At 57.3% G+C, this 15,302-nt stretch overlaps 2 protein-coding genes across 3 annotated transcripts; both read left to right on the top strand.

Annotated features, from left to right (window-relative positions):
- The first annotated feature begins 30 nt into the window (after positions 1 to 30).
- Positions 31 to 6,575, top strand: LOC106045837 (gastricsin). Of its 2 annotated transcripts, XM_048071178.2 has the most exons (10): positions 31 to 930; positions 1,419 to 1,572; positions 2,157 to 2,274; positions 2,483 to 2,601; positions 2,902 to 3,101; positions 3,375 to 3,494; positions 3,785 to 3,932; positions 4,196 to 4,294; positions 4,450 to 4,601; positions 5,577 to 6,575. In XM_048071178.2, exons 1-10 carry the CDS (start codon positions 875 to 877, stop codon positions 5,749 to 5,751), a joined length of 1,341 nt encoding a protein of 446 aa, XP_047927135.2. In that variant the 5' UTR covers positions 31 to 874; the 3' UTR covers positions 5,752 to 6,575. The 2 variants fall into 2 exon arrangements, with proteins under 2 accessions (XP_047927135.2, XP_013052035.3); XM_013196581.3 differs by lacking the exon at positions 5,577 to 6,575 and having other exon boundaries at positions 4,450 to 4,764.
- Positions 6,576 to 6,697: 122 nt separating this feature from the next.
- Positions 6,698 to 11,357, top strand: LOC106045861 (pepsin B-like). The gene is made up of 9 exons (XM_048071181.2): positions 6,698 to 7,867; positions 8,170 to 8,323; positions 8,694 to 8,811; positions 9,383 to 9,501; positions 9,815 to 10,014; positions 10,152 to 10,274; positions 10,443 to 10,587; positions 10,922 to 11,020; positions 11,190 to 11,357. The coding sequence occupies exons 1-9, from the start codon at positions 7,785 to 7,787 to the stop codon at positions 11,355 to 11,357; spliced, it is 1,209 nt and encodes a 402-aa protein (XP_047927138.1). The 5' UTR covers positions 6,698 to 7,784.
- Positions 11,358 to 15,302: the final 3,945 nt, after the last annotated feature.

The following is a 15,302-nucleotide window of genomic DNA, read 5'->3' as shown; positions in this document are numbered from 1 at the left end:
TGCCCTGTTTCCACTGGGGGTAGTGTGAGGTTTGGAGGGGTGGGATTTGGGGGGCTGGTGGGAACGAGGTGCTTCAGCTCGTGCTGAGCAAGACGTGGCTTCGCTCTCTGTGGCCGTGCTGGCCTCCCCTGGGCACGGTGCCTTTCCTTGGGTTCTGCCACCACTTGGTGCAGGGTGGGTTGGCCTGTTTGTCCGAGTTACAGCAAAGGAGAGCTAGTTGTGTGACAACATGCACAGCTTAATTCCTTGGTGCATGGAAGTCCCTCCTGAAAGCTCTTCCCCAGCAGGAACCCAGTTAAGAACCACTAATAGGGCCACCCGCATCTTCCTAAGCGAGCAATCCTTTGTGCACGGAGCCTCCTCTGCAAGCCCGTGGGTTTCTCTCGTCCAGGGTCATTCTGGGACCTTCTAAAGTGCTAGAGGTAAGAGCTGGAATGGAAACAGGAGATAACACAACTGCTGATAACCCATGTTAGTCTTTCCGTCCTATTCCTGGAAACCGTTTTTCATTTCTCTCCCAAGGAAGTATTTGATAGCCCTATCGAATCCAGAAGGAGTTGGGTAGCAGCAAACTTGACTCTTGTAGGTTTGGATTATTCCCAAGAAGTCTTTCTTATCAGCTTTTTCTCGTTGTTGTTTTTCAAAAAAATAGCTTGTACGTACAATGGCATTAGCCACTGGTGTTTGACTTTGGAGTTTTCAAGATATTCCTTAGGGTTGCGGGAAAGTCTCCTGCAAATATTATGGGTGCGCTGATAAACCTCAGGCATGTGTGGATGCTGATGCAGGGAGATAGCGAGCGTTTGGGGTATAAAAGGGTGGGCTGTGGGGCTTTGAAGGTCTCCTCGGAACCTGCCAGCAAGAGAAGATCACCATGAAGTGGCTGCTCCTTGCTCTGGTGTGCCTGCACCTCTCCGAGGGGCTGCTGAGGTGAGCACGGAGGAACCTCGGTCGGGGTTCAGCTGTTCCCAGCGTTGTGGCAAGTCAGGAAGGGCGGCAGTGTGAAATGCGTTGGGGGTCTTAGGTTTTATCTGGGGCCAGGGCTTAGTATTGCTGAGTACTCTTTAGAAAACGGTCACGTTGGGTTGGCTTTCACATTAAAAAAAAATAATAAATCGTATTTCACAGTGCAGCTCGCTGTATCCCAGGGAGGTCATGGACAAGGCAGGCCTGATGTCAAACTCATTTTTCATTAGTTGAAGGGATCAGGATCCGAAGCCCAGGACTCTTCCCGTGGCCAAGACTGGGCCACTTCCCTCCAGGGATGTGCTGATCGGAGCAAATCTGCCTGTGGGAGAGGAGTCAGCCAGGGCAGGGAGGCAGAAAAGATGGATGGAGGAATAAAATTGAAGGAGCTGGAGAGGTGAAGGCTTGCTTCACAGAACACCGACCTGCTGACTTCTGCTCGTTGCGTGCAGGATTCCTCTGAAGAAAGGCAAGTCCATCCGGGAAGCCATGAAGGAGAAGGGCGTGCTCCACGAGTACCTGCGGAGGCACCGCTACCACGACCCTGCCTACAAGTTCTTCAACAACTTCTCCAGCACCTACGAGCCCCTGTCCAACAGCATGGATGTGAGTATCCATTAGCTGAAAATAAGGGAGAGAAGAGACGGGAGGACCGAAATGAGAAGAGAGAGGGAAGTTTGGGAAGTTCCACGTAGGACCTTGAACCCCACCGTTTATTTCGGCGGCCGTTCTCGTGGCAGCGTAGGAAAAGAGGAAACGTTTGTTAATGCGGATGGAGCTGCTCAGCTGTGTACTGTCTTCTGTTTTGGAAATACACCGAAAGCAGCTCGTGGGGCACTGAGGGAAGGATCCATGTGCCCTGAGCAGCTCACAAACACAGCTGCTGCGGCCACGTCTGGGCCACCGCGGCGCCCACCGGGAGCTGTGCTTGGTGGGAGAGCCCAAGCAAAGAGCGACGTTGCGCGCCAGGCTCAATGTGTGCAGCTGTTTTAAACCCTCTTGCTGGGAGCACGGTGGTGTAAATGATCAATAGAGCAGAGCACTGACTCTGGCAGACCCTCCAGCCCCATGAAGCGGCGCTGGGAACCCCCAGTCCCGTAATGCCGGCGGGGCTGAGATTTAGCAAGTGCACCTCGTGGTGCTGTTTGTTGGCTGGGGATGGGATGGGAAGAGCGTCCCCTTTCCTCCAGATGTCCTACTACGGGGAGATCAGCATTGGGACCCCCCCGCAGAACTTCCTGGTGCTCTTCGACACCGGCTCCTCCAACCTCTGGGTGCCCTCCACCCTGTGCCAGAGCCAGGCCTGCAGTGAGTAGCTCCTGGGCAAGGGGTGGGTGGCAAAAAAAGGGCTGAGGGTGGGCAATCCCTTTGGATCGTAGACTTTGGAGGCCCTAGTCAAGTGTGGGGGACGTTTCTTTCCACCGTTATTGTATTTAGGGCTTGCCTTACTGCTTGTTTTATCTAAAGCAGCCCCTGGCTGGAACCGTCACCCTTCTGCTTTGCTCTCCCAATCCAGCCAACCACAACCTGTTCAACCCCAACCAGTCCTCCACGTTTTCAACCCAGGACGAGTACTTCTCCCTGCAGTACGGAACGGGCAGCCTCACCGGCATCTTCGGCTACGACACGGTCACAGTGAGTGACACCGTGGCGGGGGGAGCGCGGGGCGCCCCGGTCCCCTGTGTGCCCTTGAGATGGGAGTGCGCACCTGGAAAAAAAACAGCTTGATTGCTTCTGGGGTTTTCCCTTGGGAGCAAAAAGCGGGAAATCTATTGCTTGGCTCTAACAGTCTCTTATTCTGCGTAATACATTGTATTTGCACTGATTTTGGCTCGCCGCCCCGCTGCGTAGCCCGGTGTCCTGCCGCCTCCTGGGGTCCCGCTGCGCTGGGCTGTGCTCTCAGGTGGGCTCTGCCCCTTTTCTCTCCATCCCTAGGTCCAAGGCCTCTCCATCACCAACCAGGAGTTCGGCCTGAGTGAGACCGAGCCTGGCACCAACTTTGTGTACTCCCCGTTCGATGGCATCCTGGGGCTGGCCTTCCCTTCCCTTTCTGCCGGCAGTGCCACCACGGTGATGCAGAGCATGCTGCAGCAAAACCTGCTGGATTCCCCCATCTTCAGCTTCTACCTGAGCGGGTAAGGATGCGCCCCTTCCCCTTTTTCCTTCCACCTTGTGCTGTCTTCGTGCTCTCCAGCAATATTCTTTTTTTTTTTTTTTTTTTGTTACAAACCTCATGAAACCTTCAGGAGGGCCTGGAAATTTGTGCTTCGTTCCTGCTCTCCTCCCTGTTCAACCTTTTCCGCTCCCTGTTCCACTTGCTGGCACGCACCACGCTAGCAGCAGGCTGCTGTCAGCGGACGCCGATGGCTGCAAATACCCGAGTGTGTCCCTGTGCCTTCCTCCTGCAGGCAGGAGGGCAGCCAAGGCGGAGAGCTCATCTTCGGAGGCGTCGACCCCAACCTGTACACGGGGCAGATCACCTGGACCCCCGTCACCCAGACCAGCTACTGGCAGATCGGGATCGAAGAGTAAAATGCTGCTTTCTTCAGCTTCCTCTAGCTTGTCTTAGATCTGTGGCCACAAGGGGAACCTTTCTGTCATCTTTGGTGGCTTCAAAGATTTCAGATTTCAGGCATTTTGGGGCTCTGGGGTCTAATCTTCACTCTGCTTATGTATAACCAGAGAAAACCAGACTTTTAAACGTGCGGGTTTTGGAGGTAAAATTCAATCATTCCTCATACACTGTGCTCCCGTCCTGCGTTCATCCTGCAGCACATCAGGGCACGTTTCACGAGCAGCTTGTCTTCTCCTTCTGCAGCATCTCCATCGGTGGGCAGAGCAGCGGCTGGTGTAGCCAGGGCTGTCAGGGAATCGTCGACACGGGGACCTCCCTCCTCACCGTCCCCACTCAAGTCTTCACCCAGCTGATGCAGTACATCGGAGCTCAGGCTGACGGCAACGGCCAGGTGAGACCAGGCTGGGCAAAAGGAGGACTAGATAAAGGGGATGCATCTGTCACAAGCAGGCAGTTGGGTTGGACGGGCATTGGAAATCCAGTTTTTGCTGTAATTTCTGCAGAGGAAATGATGGGTCTGATAAAATTTGCCTCCCTGGGTTCGGGGGTGGCAGCTCGTGCTGGGAGCCTGTCACCGGTGTCCCAGCAGACGCTGAGCCGTGTCTGCACGGAGCCCCCCGGCTACAAACCAGCCGTGGCGTTCTCTCTCCCTAGTACGTGGCGAGCTGCAGCAACATCGGGAGCATGCCCACCCTCACCTTTGTCATCAGTGGCACCAGCTTCCCCCTGCCTCCCTCCGCCTACATGCTCCAGGTACGGCATCTCGCTGCCCGACGGGGTCTGAGCCGCAGGGGATGAGGCTGGAGGGGGGCACGGCGGTCACAGCCCTGCTGCGAGACCCCCTTCAGTGGGGGGAGCTTGGAGCTGTGAATTCGGAGCTTTCCAACACGGATCTTTCCTCCCACCAGAGCAACAGCGGCTACTGCACCGTCGGGATCGAATCCACCTACCTGCCCTCCCAGAACGGGCAGCCGCTGTGGATCCTCGGCGACGTCTTCCTGAGGTCCTACTACTCCATCTACGACATGGGCAACAACCAAGTGGGCTTCGCCACCGCTGCGTGAGTGACCCCGGGTCCCGCGCTGACCCCGTCGCTGCTCGCCCCACGCCCCAGCTCCTCGTGTCGCCACGCGCTGGAGCATCCCCTTCCCTGCAAAGCCCCCGTCTTTTAGACACCTCTGTTGGAAACGAGTTTATTTCCAAAGGGCACTACAAAGAAATAAAAGTCCATAAAAATAAGATAAAGCATTTGTGCTTTTTTTTCCATGATGTTTATTTTTCTTCTTTTTTGGTACAAGCAAGCCTGAGAATATTCTCAGACTCGATGAGAGCAGATGAAAAGAGAGGTCACAGCCAACTTTGCTGCAGGCAGACTGTTCAGAGCAGCAGCAAACTCAATGTTAAACCAAGCACAAGGGTGTTATTTAGCTAAAAGAATCTTAGAAAGTGGCCAAGCGTCAGGCAAACAAACATCTCAGGCTTGAAACGCTTGATGATTACCTTCTCCCCTCTCCTCTCCCCTTAGGTCCGATGCCCCTGCCCTCTCCAGCTGAGCCTCTCCCAGCCCAAACCCGCAGGCTGGGGAGGACGGGGTTGGCCCAGGTTTCTGCTCACCGATGTTCATGATCATTAAAATTAATGTGCTCTCGTTTTCTGGGACAAACAGCAGCATTTTGTGGCTGGGCAGAGGCTTGGGAGCTGGGGTGGCAAATTGCCTCGGAGCTGGGACCGGTCACCTCTGCATTTCTGCCATCAGTAGGGCAGAGCCTGGAGCAGACCAGGAAATTCGGGGTGGTTGGAAAGGTCTCTGCTCACGGGGGAGGCTGGCTGCCACTTTAGAGCCGTTTCCAATCTGGTGCAAGGCTCTGAGAGCTTTTGTGAGGTGGTGGATGGGGGATTGGACTAGATGATCTTTCAAGGCCCCTTCCAATCCCTAAATATTCTGTGATTCTGTGGTAGCTGCCTCTTTAGGGGCTGGTGGTCTGTTGGTGGAAGGGGATTTGCTGGCTCGTGTCGAAGATGTCTGTGCCCTCAGGGTGGCCAGGACGTCTGCTGACGGCTCCTCTCTTGCTGTTCTTGCACCATCGTGGCGGTGGGGCCGTGGGGTTCTGCTGACTGCTCTGCAAGGACGGCTCCTGGGGCGGGCACGGCTCGTGGCCGAGCTGGGATGTTGCATCAACGCTTTTGGAAAGGAAACCAAAAGTGAGTAGAGGGACGTGGTCAGAGCCTGGTGCAAGGAGATGCCCCGTGCCCAGCACTGCAGGTGAGCGCTGCCCCGTGCAAGGCTGCATGGCCACCGATGTCAGAAACTGCAACCCCATAATTTGCCTAAATCCCTCAGCAAACAAACCCCATCTAACATTTTTGGGGTCAAAAAGTGCCAAAAGTACAATGTTTGTGCGTGCTGTAGAGGGCACCTTATTCCTTTGTCTGTTGGCAAGCCCGAGTCCCCGTGGGGACCTGCAGATAACACTCGGTATATTGACGTTTTGATAACCGATCTTTGCTTTCAGCCAGAATTTGCTTTTTATCCAATCTTAATAAGTTGATCTTTCTATCAATCCTGCTAGCAAACAAGATAATTGCTTTACTACAGTCTCAATATCCAGCAAAGGACACGCGCTTCCTGGTTCTCCCGGGGGAGTGAAATATGTGCACAGCGCCGACACGGGATGAGCGCCGCGGTAGCAGCAGATAACGGAGAGCAGCAAAGAGCCGGGCTGCTCGGCACAGGGTCCCAGGGGGGCACGGGGTGCTGAGCTGTGGGGGCATCGCCTCCAGGCTGGGTTTGTCTTGGCCGGGCCCCGCTGTGGCTCCTGGAGGTGTCCTGGTGCTGTGGGCGAGTCTGCAGGATGGCACAGGGACAGGGCAGGGTCGTGAGTTGTTGTTTTCAGCTGCAATCTGCTCTGCATAAATCGGTTTTTAGCACGGGGGATGCTGGATGCCACGGAGAGCGGTTACATAGCTGTGGGATTCCCTGCCTGGTTATCCCCCAGTGGTTGCTAACGGGGTAAAGCATCGTGCTCAGCAGCTGCTTGCACGCTTCTGGGCAGATTCACAAAAACACGGAGGGTTCAGCTGCCCCCGTGGGCTCAGTGGGGACCAGCTGCCCTGGGGTGGCGTCCCGGTGTCACCCGGTCACGTATCACCACCTGTGTTCCCGTAGGAAGCTCCATAGGTGTGGCTTTACACAAAACTTCTCAGTTTTCCTGCTGCCAGGAAATGTTTAGGTTATAACCGAAAACATTTTGGTCCATTTGCTGCGTTTGTTGGCCATTTGGGAGATCTGTGTTTGCGGGTCTCTTGTTTCACAGGGAAAAAAATTATAAAAAAAAAAAAATGCAAACCAGCAATTTCCTGACCTTCAGTGCCGGGGTGAGGACCCCATGTGTGAAGCTGCATCTTCATGCCCCAGAGCTCTCCCTCCGCAGGGCGTTAGCTGTCCCCGAGGCCGGTAGCACAGCACCTGCTTTTCAACCCAGGATGGAGGCCCATCCATTATTCCTCATGTATATATATTTTATCCGTTGTTCCTCATATATACATATAATTTTTTTAAGTGATTTTTGTCCTAACCAGTGTGAAAGCAGATGGAAACCGGCTGGACTTGGACAGCGAAGGACTGTGAAGCTGCTGAAGGAGCGGAGAAGGACGGAGCAGGAGGCAGAAGGGTGCTGAGGCCACCTAGGAGGAGGCACGAGAAGGAGCCTCGTGGGCTCACCGAGCCCCTGGGTGGGAGGCAGAGCCCTGCAACGGGCTCTGGAAAAGCGTTGGCTCCAGCACCCGCTGCTCCTCCACGCCACAACCTCCTCGTGGCGGAGCTCGGTGTGCCTGGGCGGCTGAAAGGGAGGCAAAAGAGCACCGAGGTTCCTCCCCGCGCCGCGAGCTGTGAGCGCCTTTGTTTTGGGAAGGGTGGAACAGGTTTGAGAGAAAACGGCTCCAGCGTGCTGACTTTTTGATAACTCCTCTCCCCGCTGCGATAAGAACCGGCCCCTTGGCCGATGGCGATGCTTTGATGTGGCCACTGAAGGCGCGAGTCGCTCTGTTCTCATCTGGGCGCCCCGCTGAGGATACAAAATTCCCCAGATCCTTGTGGCCCCAAATACAAAGAAACCCTTCAAGCCAGGGTTACAGGTTCTGGTAATGGAAAACAGAGGTCAGCAGATAAGGGGGGGGTCACTGCTTGCCACTATAAAGCCAGGAGCCCGGGTGGCTCACCCAGCCGCTGCAGCCTGCGGAGGGGATGCGCGGAGCCGGGGGTGCCAGCACCATGAAGTGGCTCATCCTGGCCGTGCTGTGCCTCCAGCTCTCGGAGGGGCTGGTGAGGTGGGTCTGCGGGAGTGGGGAGAGCTCAGCGAGCAGAGCCCGGCCGGGTTTGTAGCCCCCCGTGTGCTGTGCTAGCCGAGGACAAGGTGTTTTTGTGCGCATCTGGCCTCGTGCCTCGCCATGAGCCATCGTTCTGCACCAGCAGCAGCCCAGAACGTGTCCCTGGCTAGGAGGGGACCCTGGAGAAGCGCCCAGCAGCCGAGCAGACGGCTCACGGATCCCAGAGGAGGCATCATCTGAAAATGTCCGGTCTCCTGATTTCCTGCTTTTAAATTTATTTTTTATTTTCCCCCTCTGTGCAGGATCAAACTGAAGAAATACAAGTCCGCACGGGAGGCGATGAGGGAGGCGGGCGTGCTGGAGGACTACCTGAAGGAAATGAAGCACGACCCAGCCAGGAGATACCACGTCAAGCACAACTACGTTGTGTACGAGCGGATAGCCAGCCATCTGGATGTGAGTACACGTTCCCCCTTTGCTTCCAGCTGTTGGAGCAAGCTGTCCGCCCGTGAGCCTCCAGGGGCGTGAGATTTCTTTTTCTCTCACTCTTTCTTAAGCTTCTGTGTTAGATTTTAGAAACGTTTTCTCCCAGCCTGAAAAGCTGTACTTTTCTATATGCAGCAAAAGAAATATTTCGTATCACTTTATCTGGGAGCAAAAGCAGGGTGGCCGTTCAGTCCCTTCCACCTACTTTGCTCCTGTAAGAGTCAGCCTGGGTTTTCCAGCACCCCTGAAAAGTGCTGGGTCCCGACACGGGGCTGGGAGGTGAAAGCCTGTCCCATCGCCGTCCCCGGGGCCGTGGGGACATCCTGCCTCTTGCCCGCAGTCCTCCTACTTCGGGAAGATCAGCATTGGGACCCCCCCGCAGAACTTCCTGGTGCTCTTCGACACCGGCTCCTCCAACCTCTGGGTGCCCTCCACCCTGTGCCAGACGCCGGCTTGCAGTGAGTACCGGCAGGGGCGACGCTTGCGTTGCACAAAGCCCCCCCCAGAGCACAGCTTAGTCCAACCACATGGGAAAAATCACAACGTCAGCCCCAGAATTATCCCTACTGCCTTTCTGGGGCTTTCTGAGGACGCAGAGCCTTTTCCCTTTATGTGGCTGGCTAATGATGGTGTCCAAATCTCTGTGGCTGCTGTGGGTGTCCTCAGGGTGCTGAAATCACAGTGCCGGTGCTTGGCTCTCCGTGGATGGACGGAGGCGAGAGCAGAGCTGCAGCTGGAGGAGCTGGTGCCTGCTCGCCTGTAGTTCTCATCCATTGTCATGCGCCGGCTGCGGGCAGCCACGGGGATTTAAGAGCTCACACCGGGAACCTGACGGGGTTATGATCACCATGGTCATTCCCCCGAGGGGATGCACAGAAAACAGGGATGCAAAATGCCTGCCTTGGAAACAGCCGCAGGGCAGATCCCCAGCCCGACCTGCTCCCTCCTGCGGTCCTGCCGGTGAGACCCCCTGGTGCGATACCGGGCGGTAGCATCCCCAGGAGCTCCCTCACCTCCTCTCTCACGCAGGAAATCACGCCAAGTTCAACCCCCGTGCCTCCTCCACCTTCATCAACAACAGCCGGACCTACAGCCTGTCCTACGGCAGCGGCTCGCTGACGGTGATGCTGGGCTACGACACGCTGCAGGTGGGCGCAGCCCTGCTCCGGCTGAGTTCCCTGATGGAAAGAGCCTGGGGGGCGGCTTCAGGGCAGGTCTCGTGTCTTGTGTAGACAATATTTGCACAAACCAGGTCCTGAGATGGGTAGGACCAGCATAAAGTGGTTATTGCGCCCTTCAGTTACCCAACTGGGGTTTTACCTTTTTAAAACCTGATCCCTAGTGGTTTTGCCAGGTGCCCGGTGATGTTTTCACCAGCTGTGGGCTTGCAGTGTGCTCTCCGGGCTTGCACTCTTTGGGTTTGCACCATCACGGCTGACGTGGCATCCCCTTCCCCTCCAGATCCAGAGCATCAAGGTCAGAAACCAGGAGTTCGGGCTGAGCAAGAGCGAGCCCTCCCTGCCTTTCTACTATGCCCAGTTCGACGGGATCCTGGGCATGGCTTACCCCTCGCTGGCCGTGGGAGGGACGCCCACCGCGCTGCAGGGCATGCTGCAGCAGAACCAGCTCACCAAGCCCATCTTCAGCTTCTACTTCTCCCGGTAAAACCTGCCTGCATGTCCCACAGGCATGTGGTCCCTCTGACCGTCCCCACACTGCTTCCTTGTGAATTTACCCCTCGCTGATCCGTGCGCACCGTGGCTCGCTCTCTGCACCTCTAACCCCGTTGCTTCCGCAGCCACCCCACCTACAACTACGGGGGGGAGCTCATTCTCGGAGGCATGGACAGGAGGCTGTTCACCGGGGAGATCGCGTGGGCGCCGGTGACCCAGGAGCTGTACTGGCAGGTGGCGATTAACGAGTGAGTTGCGTTCGTCCCCGACGGGCATCACCCACCTGGGAAACCCAGCCCCGAGCCAAGGGCTGAGCTTTGCATCTTGGAGGCTCCCAGGCTTTCAGACCCAGCCGAGACAGGTTGTGTTGCCGGTGGGTGCTTAAAGCGACATCTTTCCCCCTTTTCTCTCCCCAGGTTTGCCATCGGACAGTCGGCCACGGGCTGGTGCAGCCAGGGCTGCCAGGCCATCGTGGACACGGGGACGTTCCTGCTCACGGTGCCCCAGCAGTACCTGAACAGCTTCCTGCAGGCCATGGGCGCCCAGGAGACCAGCTACGGCGTAAGTGCTGGGCCTCCTTCGGAGGCGGGCACGGAGCAGGGGGGCTTGCAAATGAGCCAGAAACCCTGGGTTTGAACAGATCCTGCAAAAACCCTGCGGCGTCTTCAGAGCACGGTGCTGCAGGCAGCCTGGTGCACGGCCAGGGCGCTGCGCAGCGCGGGCCACCTCTCGTGGTCGGTGCTGCTCCAGCCCTAAGTTCTCCATCAACTTAAACGCGCCGTCACCCTAAGCTCCCCGTCACTCTAAGCAAGCTCTCCATCACCCTAAGCAAGCTCCCCGTCACCCTAAGCTCCCCATCACCCTAAGAAAGCTCCCCGTCACCCTCTCTCCCCAGTATGCTGTTGAGTGCAGCCAGGTCCACAACTTGCCCACCATCACCTTCATCATCAACGGCACGTCGTTCCCGCTGCACCCCTCTGCCTACATCCTCAACGTATGTATCACCCAGCAGCCTCTCCCTGCTGGGTCCCGAAGGGAAAGGACCTGGTGGGTTTTTTTTGGGGGGACAGCGATGCTCTCCCTCCCTGTACGAGCAGATCCCACCCCGCTGCAGGGTGCTGGTGCTTTCCGAGGCCCTGACTCCCCGTTACTCCCCCTTGCAGAGCAATGGTTACTGCACCCTTGGGATCGAGGCCACCTACCTGCTCTCCCAGAACGGGCAGCCGCTCTGGATTTTGGGTGACGTCTTCCTCAAGGAGTATTACAGCGTCTTCGACATGGCGAACAACCGCGTCGGCTTCGCCCCATCGGCAGAGAGGAGGGGGCAGTGAAATCCAGCGAGCCTTGCTGGAGTGCTGTGGGACCCCTTCGGGCCTTTATGGTCCCTCACGTGCCCTCTGTCTCTCCAAGGTTTCTGCGTGAGATTGTTCTCTGTCTCCCGTTGCCAATAAACCACGGCACCTGCAAGTGCCTCTGCGCTGCGTTTGCTGAGCGAGGGCTGGGCGCCAGCTGAGGGCTCGTGCGTCTCCGACAGCAAGCAAAGCGCTGTGACACGCTTCTGGGCAGCTTTCTGCAAAGTCAGCACGGGGAAAGCAGCAGGAGAGCTGTCCCTGTTCAAATCCAGTGCTCACAGCACGCTGTCTGCCCCCAGCAGCTGACGGGACAGAGACTCAGCCTTTATCCGCAGGGAATTACTGAGCACGTGCTTGGAGGCAGTGCTGCTGAGCTCCTGGGTGCAAAGGTGCCCAGCCTCTCCGTGAGGCTTTGCAGCTCAGCTGGGGGGGTCTTAAACACACATGGTGTTGGTGTAAAACAGCAAACACAGCCCCAGGGAGAGGAGTTCCCCAAAAGCCAGCTCTGCCTGGTACTGGTGCAGCTGTGCGTGCATGTGAGCAGCTGGGGACCGAAGAGCCGAGCCCCAGCAGCGGGGCCGGGTGCTCCCCACCTCTGTCCCTCTTGCTTTGGGCATTGGGAAACCTCCCCAGGGATGTGTGTGGGGAGCGAGCGATCTCCCATGCCTCTGGATATGGCTTAGCAAAGACCCGTGGTGAGGTCAGAGTGGAATACGAGCCCAGTTGAGGTTAGCCATGCTGTCCAGCTGACCCTAAATCCCATTTGATCAGGTAAGGCAATAGCCAGAGCATTGGGAGGCACAGGCTGGGGCAGGAGGGAGCCGCTCCTGGCACCTGGGAGAGGGCAGCGTCTTCTGCGGCAAGCGGAGAGCAGCAGGAGGCTCGGGTGACACCGCTTTCCTGGGATCCAGGCTTGTTTCTTAGAAGCTCTTTATCACCGGGGCTCGTTATCAGATATATTAATAGCTCTGTCATCTCAGCAGAGAAAGGACACAAACTCCTCCGTGCTTTGTGTCAAAATATTGACACAGGCTGAGCGCAGCGATATGGAGATTAGACGGGAGCAGATCGCAGGGAAGGGCATTTCTGCGCCGTGCAACAAAGCGTGGAGGTCTCGGGGAGCCGCAGCTGCTCCGGCAGCACAGCCCTGCCTGGCTCGTCCCCAAAAAAAGGGAAAAAATCTGCACCACGGCCCATGCAGATGAGGCTGCCGGGCTGATGGGGACACGGGGACAGTCACCGTGGGGACCCATCGTCCCTAACGCACCTGAGCATCCTTGGGGTAACAGCTAATGAGCTGCCGTGAATCCCAGTGTCTTTGGTCTTTCAGAGATGGTCGAGTGGTTGAAGCTGGCTGGGTAAAATGCCTTCCAGGGCTGCTATATGGAGCAATTTCTAGCCCCCCTCTCGGTTTTCTTGGGGGGCATTAGCAGGGCTATATGGCACCGAGGGGCAGAAGGGGAAGAAAGGACGAATGTCAGGGAAGCGAGATGTTTTGGGGCCACGTGCTGCTGCCCAGGAGGCTCAGAATGGTGCTGAAAAGCCACCCCTCCTGTTTGGTGCCAGCTGGAGGACGTAAAACATGCCGTGGGCTTGCACAGAAGAAATACGGCAGGCTGCGGCTCTACTTCACTAAATTTTGGCTGCGTGGAGAGGTTGAAGGAAGGTCACCAGTGTCGGGAATTTCCATGTGATATGGAGGCACACATTGCCTTTGTTTCCTGGAAAGACTGAGCTAGTGGAAAGAGAAAATACCTTAGCCTCTGGAAAACAACAGAATCGCGCTTCTTATCAGATGTCCTGTGTTTGATTTCGGTACCAAACTGGCCGGCCTGGTAGCACCCAGGCGCCCGAGTAAGGTGGCAAACCGCGGAGAGAAGTGCGTGGGCTGTGTTGGCACCGGCTGGGCGCAGCGGGGACGTGGTGGAGCCGCTGTCACTGCAGCCATGGGGAGGCTGCTGCTGGCCCTGCTCTGCCTGCAGCCCGTGGAAGGAAAGGAGAGGCGAGTCCCCGACATCTTGCTGCCCCATGCCCGGCAGGATCCCCCCGAGGAAGGGCGGATCTGTATGGGAGCGAGCGGGGTGCCGGAGGGGGTCCCGGGGCACCTCCAAGCAGAGCCGGGCAGGAAACACCAGCTCCGCAGTGCCGTGGCTGACGAACTGCCTGGATGTAAGTGTGAAAGCTTCCTTCCTTCCTTCCTTCCTTCCTTCCTTCCTTCCTTCCTTCCTTCCTTCCTTCCTTCCTTCCCCCAGCTCCGGTGTTTTGGGACTGCTGCCTGCTCCGTGCTCTGGCAGCCTGGCGGCTCTGCTCCTGTCCCCGCTCTGTGGGCTTGTTGCTGGGTGATGTTGGAAAACGAGGGCAGGAAGCAAGCCCGTCCCTACCCTGATCTGACTTCTCTCGGACGAAGCTGAGTTTGATGGTTATAGGGCAGAGCTGAGTGCCGCGGACTCAGGGTATGGCTCCTGGCCTCACCGATGATATTTTATGATCTATCACCAAGGCCTTGCTGTGCTGTAGCTGCCCTGGATGCCCTCTGGGGCTGCGAGCCCGTCCTACAACCCCACAACTCTCCGGGTTCTCAGCGATCAGGGGCAGTATCGCTGGCTTTGGGGTGGCCAACACCACGGCTTTGCCCTGGCAGCCTGGGGACCCCGAGCAACGCCCACAGGCAGAGCAGAGCTGACCCCAGCCCAGGCACCTGCTCTGAGCTCCCGGTTGCTGAGGAATCCCATTAAATTTGAGCCGCAGCTTTCCGGTGCCTGCGACACCTTATCCTCCCTTGGACCAACCAGCAGCCTCCAAACCTGTAGGGAATGAATAAAGGGCTTTGGGTCTTGCTGCCTCATGTCTCGTCTGGACACAGCTGAGCAAATCTCATTAAAACAGCGAGGTCTGAGGTCAGGCTCCAGGTTTCCAGGTGCCCCCTGGGCTGCAGCTTTCAGACGTGTGCAGACACTTTGGGTTTGCAGCGAGGACACATTTGGGATCGTCTTTTTGATTAGGACGCAGATTCCCCCAGGGAGAACACCACAACCGGGGTAAATTTGGGCTGTGCCGTGCGCTCAGCCACGTCCTGGGGACCCCGAGGTCACCGGGGCCGTCGGGAACCTGCGCGGAGCAGGACGAGCGGAGGTGGGGAGCTGCGTGCGAGGTCTGGGGGGACTGCCCGCGTGTGTTTGCCAAGAAATTAGGGATTAAAAAGTGTCACAGAAAGGCACTCGGTGGGAACAAAGGAATGTGTCTGTTCTCCAGGCTGGCTTTGTTCTCCAGGGGTAAATCTTCCTCTTCACCGCTGTGGGCCCGAAGGCTGGCCGGTGAGAGGCTGCGACGTGTCCCCAGCGCCCTTTGTGCCTCCAGGTCGCTGCTGATCCCCTGTGTCCGCAACAAGCCTCGGCTGTGGGTGCAGGGAGCTGCATGACCCTTGTGCAAGGAGCTGCACGACCCAGTGCAAGGTGCTGCGTGCCCCTGGTGCAAGGAGCTGCAATATACAGTGCAAGGTGCTGCACGACCCTAGTGCGAGGAGCTGTAGGACCCCGGCACGAGGAGCTGCACGACCCCTGAGCGAGGAGCTGCATGATTCAGTGCAAGGAGTTGCACGACCCTGGTGCAGGGAGCTGCACAGTCCCAGGGCAAGGAAATGCATGACCCTGGTGCAGGGAGCTGCATGGTCCCGGTGCGAGGAGCTGCACAACCCCTGCGCAAGGAGCTGCACAACCCTGGTGCGGGGAGTTGCACGACCTCAGTGCAAGGAGCTGCACGAGCCTGGTGCAAGGAGCTACGTGATCCCTGAGCAAGGAGCTGCGCAACCCTGGTGCGGGGAGCTGCATGAAAGGAGCTGCGTGACCCTGGTGCGAGGAGCTGTAGGACCCTGGCACAAAGAGCAGCACAACCGTGGTGCAGGGAGCTGCATGACCGTGGTGCAGG

The sequence above is a fragment of the Anser cygnoides genome, chromosome 25 (assembly GCF_040182565.1).
Source record: "Anser cygnoides isolate HZ-2024a breed goose chromosome 25, Taihu_goose_T2T_genome, whole genome shotgun sequence".
In the NCBI taxonomy this organism is placed as follows: domain Eukaryota; kingdom Metazoa; phylum Chordata; class Aves; order Anseriformes; family Anatidae; genus Anser; species Anser cygnoides.
The sequence above is the reverse complement of the archived record's forward strand: the minus strand, read 5'-3'. Positions and strand labels throughout refer to the sequence as shown.